At 44.9% G+C, this 21,400-nt stretch overlaps 1 protein-coding gene and 1 long non-coding RNA gene across 5 annotated transcripts in view; one reads left to right on the forward strand and one right to left on the reverse strand.

The window, feature by feature from the left end:
* Positions 1 to 21,400, forward strand: part of LOC133371679 (uncharacterized) — a 117,832-nt gene that overhangs the window by 19,117 nt on the left and 77,315 nt on the right. The window lies entirely within an intron of this gene.
* RBFOX1 (RNA binding fox-1 homolog 1) overlaps positions 841 to 21,400 on the reverse strand; it is a 403,703-nt gene continuing 383,143 nt past the window's right edge. For all 3 annotated transcript variants that reach the window (XM_061599321.1, XM_061599320.1, XM_061599319.1), the window contains 2 exons: positions 13,610 to 13,685; positions 841 to 1,035 (listed from right to left, as the gene is read on the reverse strand). In XM_061599321.1, coding sequence (XP_061455305.1) covers positions 913 to 1,035; positions 13,610 to 13,685 — 199 coding nt within the window. In that variant the 3' untranslated portion in view covers positions 841 to 912. The remainder of the gene's footprint in view (positions 1,036 to 13,609; positions 13,686 to 21,400) is intronic.

Genomic DNA, 21,400 nt, shown 5'->3' on the forward strand with positions numbered 1-21,400 from the left:
ATATAAAAGTCTGCAGTGATATCAATAATTTATTATACTGGAAGAAATATAAAAGAGAATGTTTGTCCATGATCTAACTAGCAGGAATTTCTCTCTCTCCGTATTTTTTTTGCCTAAAGAACTAGTTATGATTGGAGCTGAACTCTGCCTGGTGGAATGCGTTAAAAAGGTGCCTTTTGGACAGCATTTAATTAGATTTTATATACAGGTGTCAGTTAAAGCACCCCTCTCTCCACCCCCCCACCCCCCCCAGCCTCAAAATTAACAACATAACCTTTGGCTTTGAATAAACAGTGAGTAATTTAAAACCTTTGATACTATAGGTGCAGCGGGGTCCCACTTCCCCATCTAATCATGTTGAACTTCACTACCACCCTTCCCGTGTCTCCCTCCCCTTTCAAAAATGAAAATAAACGTTAGATGCTGGGGGGGGGATGACCCCGATGTCACTTACACTTTTACAAAACATGTGAGGAATCTTGATAGCTTAATATTCAGCATATATAATTCATTTACATGATATCTTGATTGTGGCCCCCGAACAGGTTTTTTTTTTTTGAAAAAAAATATCATTTCTAGCAGCTTTCTAGATCAACTACAACAATGAAAATAATAATAACAATAATAATAATAATAATAATAATAATAATAATAATAGTAATAATAATAATAAACCTTCTACATCCAGCAATCGGACTATGTAATGTTTGGAAATGAAAAGACCCACAATATTAAAATACACAGAACAAAATATCTGAGGTATAAGATAAAAAATGTAGATTTTTTTCCTCTTTTTTTTTTCCTTTTTAGAGTTGCTAAAATGATGCACTACTGCATGTATTGCAATACCCAGGCCTCGGAAAGCTTCCTTTTTTTCCCCCCACATTGGAAGGATTTTTATGGTTTTGTCATTTAGTATGGAGCAAAACGGCTGTATCCCCCTCGATATATACTAGCCTGCAATGAAGAAAGAACGAGACCGACATCATCAGCATGGCTCCTAGTCTTGCCATCAGTCAAGGGTGCAAAAGCATTCTGAAACAAAGCAATTCGATGGGTTGTTTTTTAAATGTCAGCTTTTCTCCGCAACTGGATTTCCCCCTACGACAGTCGCCCCAGATCTCGGTGGCAAGCAAGGTTCAGGGCACACCACGCAAAGCTTTGCAATGAGATGCCAACTGGCGAGGCCAAGGAATGTTCAAAGAGTTCAGAACGTTCAGAATCCTCCGGCTACAAGATGGGGAAGGGGGCAGAGCATATGCTTTGCATGCAGGAGGTTCCCGGCTCAATCCCCAATAGCATCTCCAGGGAAAGATCCCTGCCTGAAACCCTGGAGAGCTGCTGCCAGTCTGTGTAGACAAGACTGAGCTCAATGGACCAATGGTCTGACTCAGGATAAGGCGGCTTCCTGTGTCTTAAGGGAAGAGCCATAGCTTGGTGGTAGAGCACCTGCTTTGCATGCAGAAGGTTCCCAATGCCCAATGGCATCTCCAGGAAGGGCTGGGAATGCCCCTTGCCTGAGATCCTGCAGAACTGCTGCCAGTCAGGGTAGGCAACAGTGTAGTAGATGGACCAATGATCTGGCTCAGTGTAAGGTGTGTTCCTAAAGGGAAGGCCATGACTCAATGATAGAGCATCTGCTTGCCATGCAAGTGGCCCCAGATTCAGTTCCCAGTGGCATCTCCCGTTAGGGCTGGGAGGGATTCCCTGCCTGAGATCCGGGAGAGCCACTGCCAGTCAGAGTAGACAGTAGTGAGCTGGATGGACCAATGGTCTGACTCTGTCTAAGGCAGCTTCCTACATTTCCTAACTGCTTCATTCACCCACCTGCCAATCACCGGAGGTCACAATGAAGACACAGGCAAGCTGCGTTGAAGTCCTGATGTTGGCCCCTTCTAAGGTGCTGCTAAAAAGGCAGCTCCCCCCCCCATTTTAGCAGGGCTTTTGATGCAAAGCCCTTTCACAATGCCGCTGTAATCCCTGTTCTGTGTAGTGTCCTGGACCATTTTGCATCTTTGTAAAGGAGCCGGATGTCATCCCACCTAGTGTTGGCCCAAGACATTTTGTTGTCTGAGGTGAAGGATAAGATGGTGCCCTTTCCCCATTCCATGCTCAGAAGCCTACTGGACTGGGAAAAAGGTTGGGAATCTTGTTGCCTAGTGGTAGGTGATGGGATAATGCCCTCCAATGCACCTGAGAAAGCATGGGAACATACAAAGAGCCTGCTGGATCAGGCTGATGGCCCATCCAGTCCAGCTTCCTGTTCTCACAGTGGCCAACCAGATGCCTCCAGGAATCCTACAAGCAGGACCTGAGTGCAAGAGCACTCTCCCCTCCTCTAGTTTTCAGCAACTGGTATTCAGAGGCATCCTGCCTCCATCAGTTGGGGTTGAACATAGCCACACAGGGCCTTCTCCCAATCCCACCAACAAAAACAGCTAGATTGGTGGGTACTAGAGAGAGGGCATTCTCAGTGGCGGCCCCCACCCTCTGGAACTCCCTCCCACAAGATCTCTGGCACGCCTCTTCCCTAAATACATTTCGTACAGCCTTAAAGACCTGGCTCTTTCAACAGGCCTTCGGGATTTCCGGGGAGGGTTAATTACTAAGATTGGAATGGCTCCTACCCTGTTTTAATGTTATTGTCTGCTGCTGTATTGTTCTTCTATTGTTTTTATATTGTATCATTGTATTGTATTTTATCATATTATGTTTTAACTGTTGTACGTCGCCTAGAGTGGCCATTGGCCAGATAGGCGACACAGAAATTAAATTTATTCTTATTATTTATTAGAAACCACTGATAGATTTATCCTCCATGAATTTATCTAATCCTCTTTTAAAAACACCCAAATTGGTGGCTATCGCTGCAGGGTATTCCTTAGTTTAACTATGTGCTGCGTGACAAAGCCTTTTCTTTGGCCTGTCCTGAATCTTCCAACATTCAGATTCACTGGATGTCCCCAAGTTCTAGTGTGATGAGAGAGGGAGGAAAACTTTTCTCTGCCTGCTTTCTCCGTGCTATGCATAATTTTATATGCTTCTATCATGTTCCCTCTGACTCACCTTTTCTCTAAACTAAAAAGCCCTAAATGCTGCAACCTTTCCTCACAGGGAAACGGCCATGTAGCAGCAAAGGTGAATTGTTCTTTTTGTGGGGAGAGGCGTGGCTCAGAAAGATGCTGCTGCCTAATGGAAGGGCCACCCCTCATCCCAGCCCACCTCACTTCCAGCACTGACCTATAGAGATAGAATTCCACAGGGACTACATGTTGGTGGCTTCTGCTAAGTCAAATGAGCTGAAAGACTTCTAGGAAGGCAAAGAAGGAAACAAAAAGAATTTGAATAAGATGAGAGAAATTTCTTAGTGGGCTGAGTAACATGGGAAGTTGCCTTCTACTGAGTCAGACCACTCATCCATCTAGCTTAGTATTGTCTATACTGACTGGCAGAGGCTCTCCAGGGAGCCTTCCCCAGCCGTACCTGGAGATGCCAGGGATTGAACTTTGGCACGCAAAGTAGGTGTTCTGCCGCTGAGTTACGGCCTCCCCAAGTTTGTTAATCAAGCTGTGGGTGCTCATCTGACTCTCACTAGCCTGGGTGTCATTTCAGGAGTCCAGGGCTGATGGAGAAGCCCCAGGTTGTAGATGCCACCACATTTCACCTAAAGTAAAAAAATGGAAGCTAATTTGGGGGTTGCTCCTCATGTGAAATATCTGAGAAAGTTAAAAGGAAGAAAACACATTTCTCAGTTAGGTTCTGCATCCTTCCTCTGAGCGAACTAGTTGCCAAATTGATAGCAAGTGATTGGAAAGTGTGGCAAGGAGCTAGGGCCCCAAATCTCAGATTTATTTTTTTTATGTGGCATGAGGTCATTCTTCACATTTAAAAAGAAAATGCTAGACCTGTCATCTGTTATTTATCACATCAGGGAGAATTTTTAATTTTTCAGTTGGTCTCTTTTGCGTAGTAAGCACAAGTCATCCTTGACGTGGGAAATGATGGGTGAATGCCACTCCCACTCTTCAGTGGAGCTGAATTTGCCACACGCCCCTTTTGAGGGCACAGTGAAGTTGGCCTCTCCCAGAAGGCAAAGGCTTTGGGGATCTCAAGGGGAAATTGGCCAATAGGAAGGGGGTAATCACTCTGCTAGTTAAGCCTGCTCTACCCATCCTCCTCCTCTTCTGCAGTGCCCACATTCTCTCCTGCTACACTTTGGGTAGTTGCCCTTTTCGGGGGCTGAGTAGGAGTTTTTGGGGGAGTCCATGATTGGGCTGTGGGAATCCTCTTTTTTTTTTTTTGCCTGCTCCACACTGTGAGGTTCTTTGACTTACTCTTGACATATGTACTTATTTGGTCTGTTTGGCATTCAGTGCAGGGACTATTTATTTATTTATTTATTTATTTATTTATTTATTTATTGCACTGGTATACCGCCCTATAGCCAAAGCTCTCTGGGTGGTTTACAGCAATCAAAAACATTAAAACAAATATACAATTTCAAACACATATTTTAAAAACCATTTAAAACACAATATTAAAATTTAAAACAATATAAAAACAATTTCAAACACATGCTAAAATGCCTGGGAGAAGAGGGAAGTCTTGACCTGGCGCCGAAAAGATAACAGTGTTGGTGCCAGGTGCACCTCGTCACACAGGTCATTCCATAATTTGGAGGCCACCACTGAGAAGGCCCTCTCCCTTGTTGCCAGACTCCCAGCTTCCCTTGGAGTAGGCACCCAGAGGAGGGCCTTTGATCTTGAACGTAGTGTACGGGTGGGTTCGTATCGGGAGAGGCGTTCCATCAGGTATTGTGGTCCCAAGCCATGTAAGGCTTTATAGGTCAAAACCAGCACCTTGAATCGAGCTCGGAAACATACAGGCAGCCAATGCAAGCAGGCCAGAATCGGTTTTATATGTTCGAACCGTCTGGTCCCTGTTACCAATCTGGCCGCTGCATTTTGCACAAGCTGCAGTTTCCAAACCATCTTCAAAGGCAGCCCCATGTAGAGTGCATTGCAGTAATCTAATTTGGAGGTTACCAGAGCATGGACAACTGAAGCCAGGTTATCCCTGTCCAGATAGGGACGTAGTTGGGCCACCAACCGAAGTTGGTAGAAGGCACTCCGTGCCACCGAGGCTACCTGAGCCTCAAGTGACAGAGATGATTCTAGGAGAACCCCCAAGCTACGAACCTGCTCCTTCAGGGGGAGTGCAACCCCATCCAGGACAGGTTGGACATCCACCATCCGGTCAGAAGAACCACCCACTAGCAGCATCTCAGTCTTGTCTGGATTGAGCCTCAGTTTATTAGCCCTCATCCAGTCCATTGTCGCCGCCAGGCACCGGTTCAGCACATTGACAGCCTCACCTGAAGAAGATGAAAAGGAGAAATAGAGCTGCGTGTCATCAGCGTACTGATGGCAACTCACTCCAAAGGTCCGGATGACCAAACCCAATGGTTTCATGTAGATGTTGAACAGCATGGGGGACAGAACTGACCCCTGCGGAACCCCATACTGGAGAGTCCAAGGTGCCCTCTGGAGGCGACCTGCCAAGTGGGAGTGGAACCACAGCAATACAGTACCTCCCACTCCCAACTCAGCTAGTCTCCCCAGAAGGAAACCATGGTCTATGGTATCAAAAGCCACTGAGAGATCAAGGAGAATCAACAGAGTCACACTCCCCCTGTCTCTCTCCCGACAAAGGTCATCATACTCAGACCAAGGCTGTTTCTGTGCCAAAACCAAGCCTGAAACCTGACTGAAATGGATCCAGATAATCAGTCTCATCCAAGAGTGTCTGGAGCTGGCCTGCAACCACTCATTCCAGGACCTTGCCCAGGAATGGAACATTTGCTGCCGGCCTATAGTTATTAAGATTTTCTGGGTCCAGGGAGGGCCTCTTCAGGAGTGGTGTCACTACCACCTCTTTCAGGCAGCCAGGGACCACCCCCTCTTGCAGAGAGGCATTAATCACTTCCCTGGCCCAGTGGGCTGTTCCATCCCTGCTAGCTTTTATTAGCCAAGAAGGGCAAGGATCCAGCACAGAAGTGGTTGCACGGACTTGTCCAAGCACCTTGTCAACGTCCTCAAGCTGCACCAACTGAAACTCATCCAAGAAATCGGGACAAGTCTGTGCTCTGGATACCTCACTTGACTCACCTGCTATAACACTGGAGTCTAAGTCCTGGCAGATGCTAAAGATTTTATCCTGGAAGTGCCTAGCAAATTCATTACAGCGGGCCTCAGATGGTTCTACCATGTCCCTGGGGCCAGAGTGTAATAGCCCCCGGACAATTCTGAAGAGCTCCGCTGGGCGGCACATTAATGATTTGATAGTGGCAGCATAAGGGAATTTAATAACAGGATTAGTAGGCACCCAAGGCTTCATTGGGTTAAGGGCACTCTTGAGTCACCATCCCTAGCCTTCCGCTTGCAAGGTCATTAGGGCCACCTTTAGGCCTGGCATGCTCACTTTGGTGAACACTGGTCAAGAGGGCCCCAGTGGACATGTTGGGTGCCCACACCAAAGCTCTGTTAGCAAAGAGCTCTGCGCTCTGCAGGCGAGGCCAAGTTCAAGGTTCTAGTCTTGGTGTACAAAGCCCTATACAGCTTGCGACCAGGATACCTGAAAGACCGTCTTATCCCTTATATACCCAGTCGATCATGTCATCTTATCAGGAGGTCTGTTCCGCACAACATAGGAAACGGACCTTTAGTGTAGTGGCACCTACGCTTTGAAATTCCCTCCCCTGAAATATTAAGACAGGCGCCATCTCTGTTATGTTTTCAGCGCCTATTGAAGACCTTCCTCTTTCAACAAGCTTTTTAAGTAGAGACCTTATCCCAGTCTGCGTCTGTGTTGGGATTGCTTTTTAAGATGTTTTTAACCATTTTTTAAAAGATATCTTGAAAGCTTTTTTAAAAAAAAATGTTTTTAAAGACGTTCTGTTTTTATGTATTTTAAAGTCTGTTTTTATGAAGTTTGAAAGTGTTTTTAGTGCTTTTATTTGCTGCCCTGGGCTCCTGCTAGGAGGATGGGCGGGATATAAATCAAGTAATAAAAAATAAATAAATAAGGAGGGAGAGTGTTTGGCTGGGGAGCCACAGAATGCCCAGGGGAGTGAAGGATGTTGTTATTGTTTGGCAAATCTTCTATTGTTACATTTGAATAAATATGACCTTTCCACTTTTACTCCGTTTCACAAGTGTTTCAGGGTGTGTTTTAGCAAAATAACTTGTGGTGGCTGTCATATGCATCAGGTGTAAGGGTACCTTTGGGTCTCCAGATGTTGCTGAACTACAACTCCCATCAGTCCCAGCAAGGTCAATGGCCAAGGAAGATGGGAGTTTTAGTTCAACAATTACTGGAGGGCCAAAGGTTCCCACACCTGACACTGACCATAAACAGTGTCTTAGTCTAGAGAGCTTGGTGTGAGGAGTATGGATCTGCATTCAGTTAAATTACTGTAACATTCCTGAAAAAAAGACTATTTGGAATAGTTTCCAATAATAGGTAGGAATAAGCAAAAAAACCCATTTTATTTCTGTGGGTATTTTCTCCATCGTCTGTACAATGGCATCACATCACACACTGAAAAAATAAATCTGCAAACACTGATACATATACAACTTTGGCAACACAAATCTGTATCATTGCCATTCATCAGTTGCTTTGCATTGGCAGCTAGATTCATTGTGCATCATGTTCCCAGTTCAAAGATGTGCCATCTCTTTAAGTCACAGATGGGCAGCCTCTGGCCCTTCCAGATGTTGTTGGACTACAGCTGCCATAATCCCTGACCAGTGTCCCCACTGGCTGCTGGGGATTATGGGAGCTGGAGTCCAGCAACATAGAGATGGGGGAGAAATTCAGTCTGGTTCAGATTTTAATTGGGCCTACCTGAAATCATATGTGAACTGAAACACATCTGTCCTTCAAAATTTGCACTCTGAATGTTGCAATGTGTATAAAATAATGTGTACAAAAGTGTATAAATGTGTGGAAAGATTGCATAAAAATACATAGCAAAAATAATATGCAAAAATGCATTATATTCAGGGCAAATTGCTTGCAAAAAGGTGTATACTAGCAAAATTTGCATATAGAAATGAATCTATCAGGAGATGTTTCCACTAAATGCTGGTGAATTTTCATGAGGAGTTTGAGATTTTTTTTAAAAAAAATCACAAAGTGATGTGATTTTTGGATGAGACGGACTATCTAGATCCAGCTCAGTCTGGTTTCAGGCCAGGTTGTGGAACTGAGATGGCCTTGGTCGCCTTGGTGGATGACCTTCGCAGAGAGCTGGACAGGGGGAGTGTGTCCCTGTTGGTTTTACTGGATCTCTCAGCTGCTTTCGATACCATCGACCATGGTATCCTTCTGGGCCGCCTCGCTGGGATGGGACTTGGAGGCACGGTAATATGGTGGCTCCGGTCCTTCCTGGAGGAACGAACCCAGAAGGTGGTTATGGGGGACTCCTGTTCGACCACCTGGCCATTGACCTATGGGGTCCCACAGGGTTCAGTTTTGTCCCCCATGTTATTTAATATCTACATGAAACCGCTGGGAGAGATTATCCGGAGTTTTGGGGTTCGGTGCCACCAATATGCAGATGACACCCAACTCTATCTCTCCTTTCCACCTGATGAAACCAAGGAAGCCGTCCAGGTTCTCAACCGATGCCTGGTATCAGTGATGGACTGGATGGAAGCGAACAAGCTGAAATTAAATCCTGACAAGACAGAGGTGCTCCTCGTCAGTCGGAAGGCGGAGCAGGGAATAGGGATTCAACTTGTGCTGGATGGGGTTACACTCCCCCTGAAATCACAGGTTCGCAGTTTGGGAGTGCTCCTGGACTCGGCTCTGACTCTGGAGGCACAGGTCTCGGCTGTGGCTAGGAGTGCTTTCGCTCAATTAAGATTGGTGCGCCAACTGCGCCCGTTCCTTGACCAGTCAGACTTGACCACGGTGACACATGCCTTAGTTACATCCCGATTAGACTACTGTAACGCGCTCTACGTGGGGCTGCCCCTGAAGACTGCTCGGAAACTGAAATTGGTACAAAGAGCTGCAGCCAGGATGTTAACTGGGGCGGGATATAGAGAACATACAACCCCGCTGTTGTATCAGCTCCACTGGTTGCCCATTTGTTTCCGGGCACAATTCAAGGTGCTGGTTTTGACCTATGAAGCCTTATACAGCTTAGGTCCAGGCTATCTGTCAGAACGCCTCTCCCTCTATGAACCTGCTCGGACTCTAAGATCCTGCAGCGAGACTCTACTGATTACCCCTTCCTTCCTGCAAGTTCATCTTGCAGAGACACAGAATAGGGCTTTTTCGGTGGCCGCCCCTAGACTGTGGAACTCTCTCCCTATTGAGGTCCGGTTGGCTTCCTCATTATCAAATTTTCGTGCACAGGTGAAGACTGTTCTATTTAGACGGGCTTTTAACCAATGTAGTTAGTTTTAACCTATGTTTATTTAATTCCATTTTAAATTGCTTAAACTGAATATCATGTTTATTAATTATTGCTGTTTTCATGTTTTAATGTAAGCCGCCCTGAGTTCCTCGGAAAAAGGGCGGGGTATAAATATTTTAAATAAATAAATAAATGTGGAAATGTGGAAAACTGAACATAAGACTGGAAATAATGAGAATCTGAGGGGGGAGGGAAACAATTGATTCATCCATCCCTGGATCACAAGTTCCCCATTCCTAATTTCAAAGATACAACGCAGATATGAATTATTGTTGTGCGTAAGCAGCTGCTGAGATTTCTCCACCCTATTTGTGGACAGAGAAATTGAGATGTGGGGAGATCTCGCCAAATATCTCTGGGGGGGAGGGGAAGATAAATTATCCAACAGTGTCCCATGGGCATTAAATGTGGCGCAGTTTCTTTTCCCCTGCTAAGAGGAGTGTTGTCAGCGCAAGCGATAGTTTCACACGCAGCTGCCAGCCTGGCCCCCATTTTTCATCTTTCGCAGTGCTCCAGGCTATAGATGGGGCACATTGATCACTTTCAGCTTCTCTCACTTCCTCCTTTTTCAGCCTTAAATTCAGTTCACCTCATCAGGGTGCCACTTGCTGGAAACAGCAGGAGGGGAGAGTGCTCTTGCATGCATGCCCTTCTTGTGAGCATCCCACTGGGGCATCCTGTTGGCCAAGTTGAGAACAGGGTGTTGGACTAGATGGGCCATTGGTCTAATCCAGCAGGTTCTTCTTATTTTATGTTCATTTAGTGATTTACAGCACAATCTAAACCCAAGAGCCATCAGGATTAGAGAATTTGGATTTGGTGGATGCTTTAAGTATGCTTTAAGCTGGATTCCTGCATTGAGCAGGGGGTTGGACTTAATGGCCTTATAGGCCCCTTCCAACTCTACTATTCTATGATTCTGTGGGCTTTCCTGGCTCAGCCAGGGCTCAGCCAGGGCTACACCAATGTAAATCCCTCACCCTGGCTGAGCCAAAAATATGCCACTGTAAACCCCTCAGCCTGGGCCATCTGGTGTTCTGCCAGGGCTCAAGCAGCAAAACGTAAGCCGTCCTAATTTAAGCCAGTGTAAATCCCCCAAAAGTGGTGTTCTGGGGAAGTGGTTGGGGCAGAAGAGGGCAAAAAGAGACTTACACCTATTTCTAACCCCATTCAACTTGGCCATGAGACCTAGGGCGCAATCCTCAAAATATGGGTCCATACTCACAGCCGGCTCAGCAAACAGACGCTCCTCCCAGAGGATTCTGAACATAGTTTGGACAGAGGTAATTTCTGCCAGGATAAGATACGCTGGCCTAAACTATGCCATCTTCCTATGGTTAGGATTGCTCTGTTATTTTTCCCCAAAAATCCCTCATGAAATTTCATCAGCATTTCAATGTGCATTTCTCCTAATATACCCATAGAAAATTTTGCCTATTATTTTTGAAAACCATTTTGCCAAGCACAATGCATTTTCTCTGTTATTTTCACCAATATGTGTATACTTTTTAAGCCACACATTTTGTATACTTTTTTAGTACACCAATTTGTACACCAAAATGAGAACTGCGTGGCAAAATTCAAGGGCAGTTGTATATCATTCCAGGAAGCTCTTATTACCTGGACCGGGATTAACATATAAACCAAAATCTCTCCCCCGTCCCTCCTTTAGACTGGGCGTCATTCTAGGGTATTCTGTGTGGGGAAACAGCCACATCTGATGCATGACTAATAAAATGAGAAAATAAAAATGGTGGAGGAGATCCAGAAAATATCCTGAAAAGTAGCATTTTTCTGGGGAGGAAAGGGGGCTGAGATGCATTCTCAGACCATTGTCTTCTGAGAAATTTCACCTTTTAAAAAATCATTATTTTTATTTCACTTTTTTATAACTATATGGGCAACAGCTTGCACAGGCAGTCACTAACAATCAGCAGTATAGTGGCAAATTCAGAAGTGCAGGGTCCCTTCATGTTAGTCATAGCCACACACACCCTTTTTTTGCTGCTGGGTTGAGAATGAGATCCTTGTTAATGCCTTCTGCAACAACAGATATCCCTAGGGGCCAATAAGCATGAAAGAGAGGAGTGTTGGGTGCTGAGAAGAGTCTTCTCAATTGTGGGCTCCCTTCCCTTCACTCGATTGGCTCCAATCAGCAGGAAAGAACAAGGAAGCATGTTAGAAGACTCTTCTCGGGGACTAACCCACTCTTTCATGCTGATTGGCTCATAGGATGCTGGAGAGATAGAGACCCTGCTGGGACCCTGCTCCCCAAAAAATAAAGGGTCTAAGACCCCCCGAGACCCTGGATGACTACACTCCTGCTAGCAATGCAACCTTACTCAAAGGAGGATGGCAGAAGTGGAGCCAGTGGAAGAGAAGGCGGTGTAATGTGCGACCAGGAGCCTCTGGGAGGCACGGGGATGCTGGCTGGACTGGAAAAGCTTAGAGGAGGGAAAAGAAACGCATGTTTCCTTCTGCCACCCTGTTTCTCTTGGGCACATTCCAACTCAGCGGAGGCTGGTGGAAGTGGAGCCGACCAAAGGGACGGCGGTAGAAGGGGCCGCCACATCCTACCTCCATTTAGGCTTTAAAAATGTATTCATTGTAGGGCTGACTGTAATAATAATAGATAGCAAACTACACAATCCCACTTGCAGATAAGTAGCTCCCAAGGAACAGGGTTTGGAAACATTAGACAGCAATCCAACCGGTTTTCATGCCGGGGCGAGGGAGTGCAGGATGAGGTGTATCCCCAGCAGAGGAGGGAGGCTGGCACCCGGGCGCAGCTGCAACACAGCTGGGGACATCTGCTGCCACCCAGGACTAGCACAAGTGCAGCCGACGGAAGGCTTGAGAAAGGGGCATTTGGGGTGGGGGGTCTGGGGCGGAACTGAAGAGAGGGTGACTTACGCCGCATCCTGAGCCCATTTGGCTCAGTCCTGCAGCCCTCAGTCCTGTCAGCCGATACATTGGGGGACAGGGTAGCAGCAGGAACCATGACGTTCTTTTCTTTCTGCCAAGCCCTGCCAGCGCCCCCAGCGTCAACGTGGCAGCCCTTTCCACAACTTTCCCTTTGCCCGCCCCTGCTTCCACCAGTCTCTGCTGAGTTGGATTGCACCCAAGAGACTGATCCAAACCCAAGATCCGCCGGGATGGGCATAGTTTGGAATAGGCGGATCTCCAGCTTAGCTGGGGCCACTCAGGCTGAAGTACCTCATCCTGGCTCAGCTGAAGATATCCTGGAGTAAATCCTCCATCCCAGCTCTGGGAAACACCAGAGTAAATTATGCCAGCTTCCTGTGGTTTGGATTGCTCTGCCTGCCTTCATGAAATCAAAGGGACTCACACTTATGTGCAGCTAAATGTCACTCCATTGCTTAGTGTGGGACTTGGTTGTGACTCAGGTTTGCCTGATTGCACTAATTATTTTGATTTCAAGATAAATATGGTTCCATGCAAGGCCCTGGGAGGTTTATTTTCTCATATGACAAAAGGCCAGCATTGCCCAATAGAATTTCCCTTTGGGTCTTTAATGCAGGGCATAAATCACCCTTCCCATAGACCGCAAAGATAGAAATCTTTGATTCCAGGTTAATTTTCTGCAACAACGGAAGAGGGCTCGCCAGTGTCGGCCTATCCTACACTCTTTTCTGTGCAGCTGTAATTTTATATATTATGTGTAATAAGTGGGGAAATAGCAGGGATTCAGGCAGACTGACAGTAGTCAGTGCATGTTACATGCACTATGTTGTCTATATATATATATATATATATATATATATATATGCACTACATTGCCACGAAATTGAGACATTTATCAAGTTTACAGGGAAGGATTAATGTGGCATTTTAGCTGCTGTTAGCAGAAGAGACAAATTCAATTAAGGAAAAGTGAAAAGATGTCAAGCATGCTAGAAACTGGGGAAAGGGGGAGTTGGGAGGGGTGGAGGGGAGGGTATGGGGCAGGCTGGGATATGGGTAAGGGGGAGCGGAGTAGATCAATGGGCACTTACCACGGCAAATTCAATTAAGGAAAAGTGAAAAGATGTCAAGCATGCTAGAAACTGGGGAAAGGGGGAGTTGGGAGGGGTGGAGGGGAGGGTATGGGGCACTTACCACGGCACCAACGCCGTAGGTGGTTGCGGGAGCAAGTGTGTGGTGGTAGGGGTCTGCAGCATAAAGTCGTCCGTAACTAGAAAGAAAGAAAAAAAAAAGCAGAGCTGAGGGTTAATAATAATAATAAAAACAATAGCCAGAGGTTGTAAAACAGGAAGGAATTGCAAAATGAAGGCAATCAAACATTCCACTCTATCCAATTATGTTGGGAATGAACTGACTCAGCCCTTTATGGATGCAATATCCCCTGGGGAAATGTGTTTGGTCTACAGACAGGAAAGGGGAAACGCAAAGGTCTAATTAGCTTTGTGAGATGTAGAGCTGGGCAGCCCCATGTGCTCTCGCCTGAAGGGCAATGGGACCAACAGTAGTCGCTGTCCCCGCCCCACCCACCCCAGTGAAGTCTTAGGTGGATCCTACGACCATGATTAGTTTATTTTATTTAAGACAATCATTTACTGCTGAATTGTTCACATTTCTTAAGCGGGGATGGGAGTAAGTAGAAAAGGAGGGGGAAAGATAAGAATGGAACGTGTCAAAAAACAAAAAGTGTTTCCCCAAAGGTTTCTGTGGACTATGCTGAAGAGCCAAGGAGCTTTTGAGGGTGCTGAGGAGCCAAGCCACCTTGGGGTTAAGAAACAGCATGCAGATGTTATAATGCAGGTGGGGCCTAAAATATGGTAAAAATGTAGGGGCTGTGCCAAATTTTCACTTACAAAAAGATTCAGGACGAAAAATACTTTGAAGGTGAAGTTTCAAGAAGTTTTACTTTTATCATATTTTCCACACCCTGTTCGCTGTCTGTATGCACCTGCTTTCTTTCACAGCTTTGGTGCCAGATTCTATTTTATAAGCAAACACACAAGCATACACAATCCCATTTGAACATGTAGGCGATGATATTGTGTCATCATAAAGCTAAATCAGAGAGTGTGCAAAAGTATTGTCTTCACTCACAGTAGGCTTCTAGAGAGTACCATTTATTTATTTATTTCATTTATATCCCACCCTTTCTCCCAGAAGGAGCCCAGGGTAGCAAACAAAACTACTAAAAACATGTTTTAAAACATCTTTAAAAATAAATCTTTAAAATGTCTTTTTAAACAAAATCTAAAAACAATTCCAGCACAAACACTGACTGGGATAAGGTCTCTGCTTAAAAGGCTTGTTGAAAGGGGAAGGTGTTCAACAGGTATTTAAAAGACCACAGAGATGGTGCCAGTCTAATATTTAAGGAGAGGGAATTTCAAAGTGTAGGTGCCACAACACTAAAGGTCCATTTCCTCTGTTGTGCAGAACAGACCTCCTGATAAGATGGTATCTGAAGGAGGCCCTCACCTGCAGAGAACAGTGATTGACTCGATTTATAAGGGTGGATATATTCCGGATATATACATATATATATATAGCCAATGAGATCTGAGTATGTGATGATGCCACAAAGGCAAGTCAGAGTGAGGGCAACACTTCATGCCCAAACAGGAGAGGGTGCATTTTGGAGAGGACTTTTTATGTGTGTGTGAAATTCACCCTTTTCCCATTGCGGCTCTGCCCTGCTTTACACCTCCTGTGGCTAACAGTGTTGAAACTAGTTCTACAGAGGCTTTTATCAGTGCTTCTTTTTTTAGAAAGACAACACTGCAGCATGCAGAGATGTTTCAGTTTCAGAGTGAAGTGTAAAAATGTGATTCATTGGAAATTGGTTTTCGTTTCACGAAGTCAAAAGAGAAATGTGATCACTGCAGTCTATATGAAACAGAGAACATTTATCTTGTCATAATTCTTGGCTGATGAGCTTCTCACATTAGCACAGGTTGCTCTGACAAATTAGGACCAAACTAGAAATGGGGTTCTTGCTTGGTAGCAATGAATGCGTCTAGTTTTAAAAATGTTAAAAGGCAGCTGTGGAAACAGGAGGGGCAAAAGGATTCTCCCTTTCCCCAACAATATAGATTCAAATATGTGATGTGCCACACATGCATGTTTGGGGACTTTCCACATGGGAACATTTCAACATTTAATTGAGCTCTTACTTATCAAATCCCTGCCCCCCTTTTGAGGACTTGGTTTTATTTCACACAGTAGAATAATGTGGCACCTGCAGCAAAATGTTGCAGTGCAATTTGCCATTTTGAGTGTTTGCTGTTCTAATCAGCCAGCCATGTCCCCCTCCAGGATATTCCATTCCATTCTCTTCCCCTTCCCAACATTTCCTCGCATTCAGCTGTGAGTCAGCAGACTGTGGGCACTGAGCATTCAGCCTTCACCAGAAAGTTGTTCCCTCCTTCCTTTAGGGTTTTTTCCCACCAGAATTGTTTCCTCCAAACTTTACCTTACCTTCCCCCTCCTGAATTGTGCTCATAATTGATTGATTTAGAATATTTATGATCCGCTTTTCAAGAAATCTTCTCAAAGTGGTTTACAGAATGTGTGCCAAAACATGGTCATTAAACTATACTTTACAACCACTAGAAACATTCATTTCATAATCCACACCTCCTCTAAAAAACCAGTGCTATGCACACATCATCATCATCATCATCATCATTACTACTACTGCTACCAATAATAATAATATTTTATATACCGCTGAATGCCAGAACAGGCTTCTGAAGGGTTTACAAACATCAAAATATACTAACAGTGGAATCCAAACCCAATATCCAAAACGATGAGAGAGTTTGGATTTGGCAGAACTTGGGCTTTCCTGGCAAATCCAGGGCTTGGCCAGGACAAGAAGTCCCTCACTCCAGCTGAGCTTGAGAAAACACCAGTGTCACTCCCTCATCCTGGCTCAGCTGGGGCTCAGTGGCAGAACTTAAACTCATGGCAGTGTAAGTCCCAAAGAAGGAATGTTCCAGGAGCATGGTGGGGGCAGGACAGGGGAAGGAGGGACTTACGCCGATTTCAAATCCTTTCCAGCTGGGTCACGCAACCTAACAACTTGGCCCAACTTAGCCGGCAGAAAAGGGCAGCATAAGTCAAATTCTTCCTGAACCGAGTTTTGAATAGGGGTAACTTAAGCCAGTGTAACATATGCTGGTGCAAGTTACACTGCTTTCCTATAGTTAGGATTGCTCTGTAAGGGTGTGCATTCGTTTAGAAAAGGGCTGAAAAACAAAATGAATGAGCTGAAATAGGAGTTCAGATGAATGAGTTCTTAAAGAAAAACCCATTCCTTTCACATTTGTTTCTCTTAGGATGAAAAGTTGAAACAGTTTGGAACAGCCTGAAGGTTACAGGGCATAGGAAGCAGCAGCGTAGTGGCAAATTCAGAAGTTCAGGGCCCTTTCATGAAAGTCACACCACGCCCCCTCACAGCCATTACAGAATTATAGAACCAGAATAATACAACCAGAATGAAACAGCTGTGTGCAGAGGCTCCCCATACATCTCTCTCTAGGAGCTAAACCTTGCCAGAGACATTTTTATTTTATGAATTCTGAAATGAAGCCAAGTGTGGCATTAGGATTTGGGAGAACAAGGTGCTTTGCCATGAAGCTCACTTCTCACTTAACCTAGGAGCCAATCAGCATAAAAGGGGGGCACCTATTAGCTACTGTAAAGAGTCTTCTCAGTGACTGATTCACCTCCTTTCACTCTGATTGACTCCAATCAGCACAGAATGTTGTTACCGAAGTGAGAAGATGCTTCTCAGTGGCTAATATGCTCCCTTTCATGATGATTAGCTTGTACACAGGGACCCTGCTGGGACTCTGCTCCCCCTCCCCCCTGCACAACCAGACCGCTGTACCCTTGGTAGGAAGAGAAAGAGCAGTGACATTGACAGATAGAGAATGGAGGTCCGTAAAATGGATACACTTAGTTCCCTTCCTTTCAAATCTGGCAGGTCTGGTGATAGAAAGCCTAAACATTTTATCCTGATAAGCCAGAGAAGTTACATGCAGGAGAAAAGTATCAGGAGTCTGATGGAATGTGTTCCTTTTCGTAATTGCCTCAGGAATCCTTTCCCCAGTTTCCTTGAAATTCAGCAGCTTTCAAGGAGTACTAGAGTGCCTGACGTTCTCATGCCATGTAGGCAGCAAAAATGGATTAACATCTGCAGAAGGTTGGTTGGTTCCCTCACTGAAATCAGTGCAAAACAAAAATAAATGGGAATGATGGAAATGAATGAGCTAATTTCAGATCACTCATGAAGACAAATGAAAAGCAAATGAATGCATAATGGAAGGAACAAAACTTTTAATGATGAAAATGGATGGAGCAACTAAATTCCATTCCTTTCCTTTCCTTTTCTTCCCCCCCTAAAATATAATTGGAGATAATGCTTGATTCCTGAAATATCAAGGCAGATATTTCATTACAGAACAGCTTTTCATGTGTACTCCTCCTCAGACATTTTTCTATGAAAGCAAAGTTATATGTGGGTGTCATAAAATATTACTATTACTGCTTTTGCTGCTGCTGCTAACTTATTTCATGAACACAAAGAAAGCCAAATTTAGATGTACACTGTGGTCAAATCTGACATGTTATTTAATACACACCTGTAGCTCTACTGACTTCATGGGTAATTCATTCATTTTAGGAGAGCCCTGAACCTCTCTCCCTTAGATGGGGGATGGTTTTGCCTCAACCAGATCCTCCGTGGCGCAGAGTGGTAAGCAGCGGTAACGCAGCCGAAGCTCTGCTCACGGCCGGAGTGCAATTCCAACGGAAGGAGGAAGTCGAATCTCCGGTAAAAGGGGTCAAGGTCCACTCAGCCTTCCATCCATCCGTGGTCGGTAAAATGAGTACCCGGCATATGCTGGGGGGTAAAGAAAGGCTGGGGAAGGAACTGGCAATCCCACCCCATATATACGGTCTGCCTAGTAAATGTCGCAAGACGTCACCCTAAGAGTCGGAAACGACTCGCACTATAAGTGCGGGGACACCTTTACCTTTAGTGATGGAGAAGCCATGCAAGGCTTCTGCCCTCTGTCATTCAAAGCTGGAAATGCTTGCAGATTTTGAGGAAGTAGGCTCATCTTGCTGTATGTCCATTTCCTGCCTTCTGTCCAGGCAGCTGGAAGGTTTTCTCCATGTGTACTTTACCTCTCCTATCCTTGTTCCTTTGGCTAGTATAGTTTTGCTTGTGTGCGATCTCTACTATGGTGGTGAGATCCTTGCCTGTTTTTATTCCTTGGCTTCTACTGTTTTGTGTGCAATCTCTACCTTGCCATCTGCTGCATGCGCGCACATCCATACTCCTTAGCTGCGGTGCAAGACAATCTTACCTTTTCTTTTGGCCAATCAGCATGGGTCTGGCTCCATCTTCTAAAAAAGTGCTACTGTCCCCAATACTTTCTCTTCAGACCAACATGGCAAGCCATCCACCTGGCCGCTCTTAGAATCCTGTGGGATTAGGTAGTCCTCACACCTGGAGGAACAGGCGGAGTAGGAACTGGGGGATGCCTCATGATTGACTGTCAAGACATCTTTCCCCCCCTCGTCCTACCTACACAGCTCTTTATTGGTTATATCCAATGTTAATCCTACTCTGAGCAGACACATTGAAATGAATGCACATGGCAAAGTTAGGGTCATTAATTGTAATGGGTCTACTCTTAGTAAGACTCATTTGGATACCCTACATCTGGCTGTTGATGTGATAAATTTCAGGTTATCTCCAGCTAATGCTTACTCAGAGCAGACCCATTGAAATAAATAGATCTAAGTTAGTCATGCCCATTAATTTCAGTGGGATTACTCAGAATAACATTGGATACATTTGGCTAACTGGCATTCCTTTGTCACAAATGGAGCATGTGGTGCAGGCTGGGAGGGAGACTTTCTTAGCTACCCCTGGCAAGCCCCCTGAGCCATGCATGAGGACACCTCGCCAACCCTCTCCCACTCCCAAATGGCTCCCATTGCAGACTGGTCCCTCATCTCTGAATTAGCCCAAATTCCAATAGCAAGACAATGCCTTCTTGAAAATGAACAGGGCAAATCCTGCAAACTGGTTGCTTTCTTGGCCTACAACCAGCAAAGAGCTGTTTCTGGACTGACCAGCTTGTTGCTTGCGTTTTAAGAGATTGTTCCCCTGTCTGTGTAGCACAAGGGGGTCCAACTCTTCATGAAGAAAGGAAAGCATCAGCTTATGGAGGGAGAGATTTCTGAACTGCCATCGCACAGATATTATCCAAGAGTATGCATCATTTCCCCCCCTTTCAGATAATGAATAAACCTCCCCCCTCCTCAGGGTGACCTCTGCCTTCAGAATATGATGGTTTTATTATGATTAATAAATTTCATTTCCACGGAGGAAAAAGAACAGTGTCAGCTTAAATGGAGAGCATGCAGGCTCTCTTCTTTTTAAATGCTAATTTTAAAACACGCCCTTACATGACATGAAAATTGAGAAGCTGATAAGGTTAGCCCTGTGGATGCAAATGCTGCTCTCAAAGGGAAGGCAAGACGGTGCATTAGGAGTCTTCATTCAGTGAGTGTACAATCTGGGTACCTCTGTATGCAAATAGTTGAGCGATATGTTCATACAGTTATTCACATGTAACATTCAACGAGAGCAGAGTTGGCGTACCTGCATACATAGTACCTGAGCTGTACAAATCAACAAGTGTGGACTCTTTCACACAAGCGCTTGTACATGCGCTTCTCTCACACAAACACTTCTGCAACATAGCTTGTACCTGTTGTCAGCCTAGGAACCTAGAAACCAATACAGGTAGCTGAATGAGTGAAAAAATGCACACTTGTTGATTTGTGCAGCTCAGCTATTGGGGAGGGGGGGTTCCCACACATTACATTTAGCAAGTGTACAATCTGTGTACCTAGGTTCACAAATAGCTTGGTCTGCACACTCTTCCACACAAACACTCAAACATGTCTAGAGGCAGCTTCTACCTGTGTTCAGTGTGATGTGTGCACAAGCCTATTGTGTACACAGGTACATAGACCGTGCACTTGTTGAATGTTACATGTGAAAACCCCTTGTCTCATCTCTCCTTGGGGAATGCACACTAAAAATACCTACGCAAATGGACTTCATTCCTGCTAAGAGGGAAAGAGTGCAGAAGAGAAGAGGGATGGAAATCATAAATATATCTTTCCCAAAACCATCAAAACCTTATATGGCTGTGGAACCAAATACCTTGTGAAACACCCCTTCATAATTTAGGGACAGACAATTCAATCACTTTTGGCTTTTCTCAGTTTTTCATTTTGCCAACCTTAAATTCAGTTCACCACATTTCTGCATATATATATTTTTACGTTGTCACAAAAACAGCCCAGCACTTGAGTGCAGAATTCTTTGTTTTCATATGCAATTTTCCCAAATGTACACATTTTTGCAAGCAATTTCCCCTAATATAATGCATCTTTGTATGTTGTTGTCACAAGCATATGCATTTTTATGCACTCTCTCCCCCAATATACACATTTTGGATTGTTTGGGAAAGGGCATCGCAAAATTCAGAGAAGTTTGACTTGCAAAGGAGAGCTGGGTTTTGGTTCATGCATGGTTTTGCAAAGCGTGAAATCAGTAGGTTCACCCCAAAATGTGAACCAACCAAAAATTTGCTGCCTCTCTACTTCTTACGAGACAACCCAGACCTGACATTATCTTCGGACACCCTCCTCTGAGTGCCCTCTCCAGCAGATTTATTCTGTTCAGATGGCAAAAACTGGTCGGGGGGGGGGGGAGAAGATTCACTCTCCTACCAGCAGGTATGGAAAGATCTGTCAATTCCAGTCCTCTCAGTTCTTCACATTCCTGCAGCAATTTGTGATTTTTTTTAAAAAAATCCTCATGTTAATTCTTCAGCA

This window comes from Rhineura floridana, chromosome 17, assembly GCF_030035675.1.
Source record: "Rhineura floridana isolate rRhiFlo1 chromosome 17, rRhiFlo1.hap2, whole genome shotgun sequence".
In the NCBI taxonomy this organism is placed as follows: domain Eukaryota; kingdom Metazoa; phylum Chordata; class Lepidosauria; order Squamata; family Rhineuridae; genus Rhineura; species Rhineura floridana.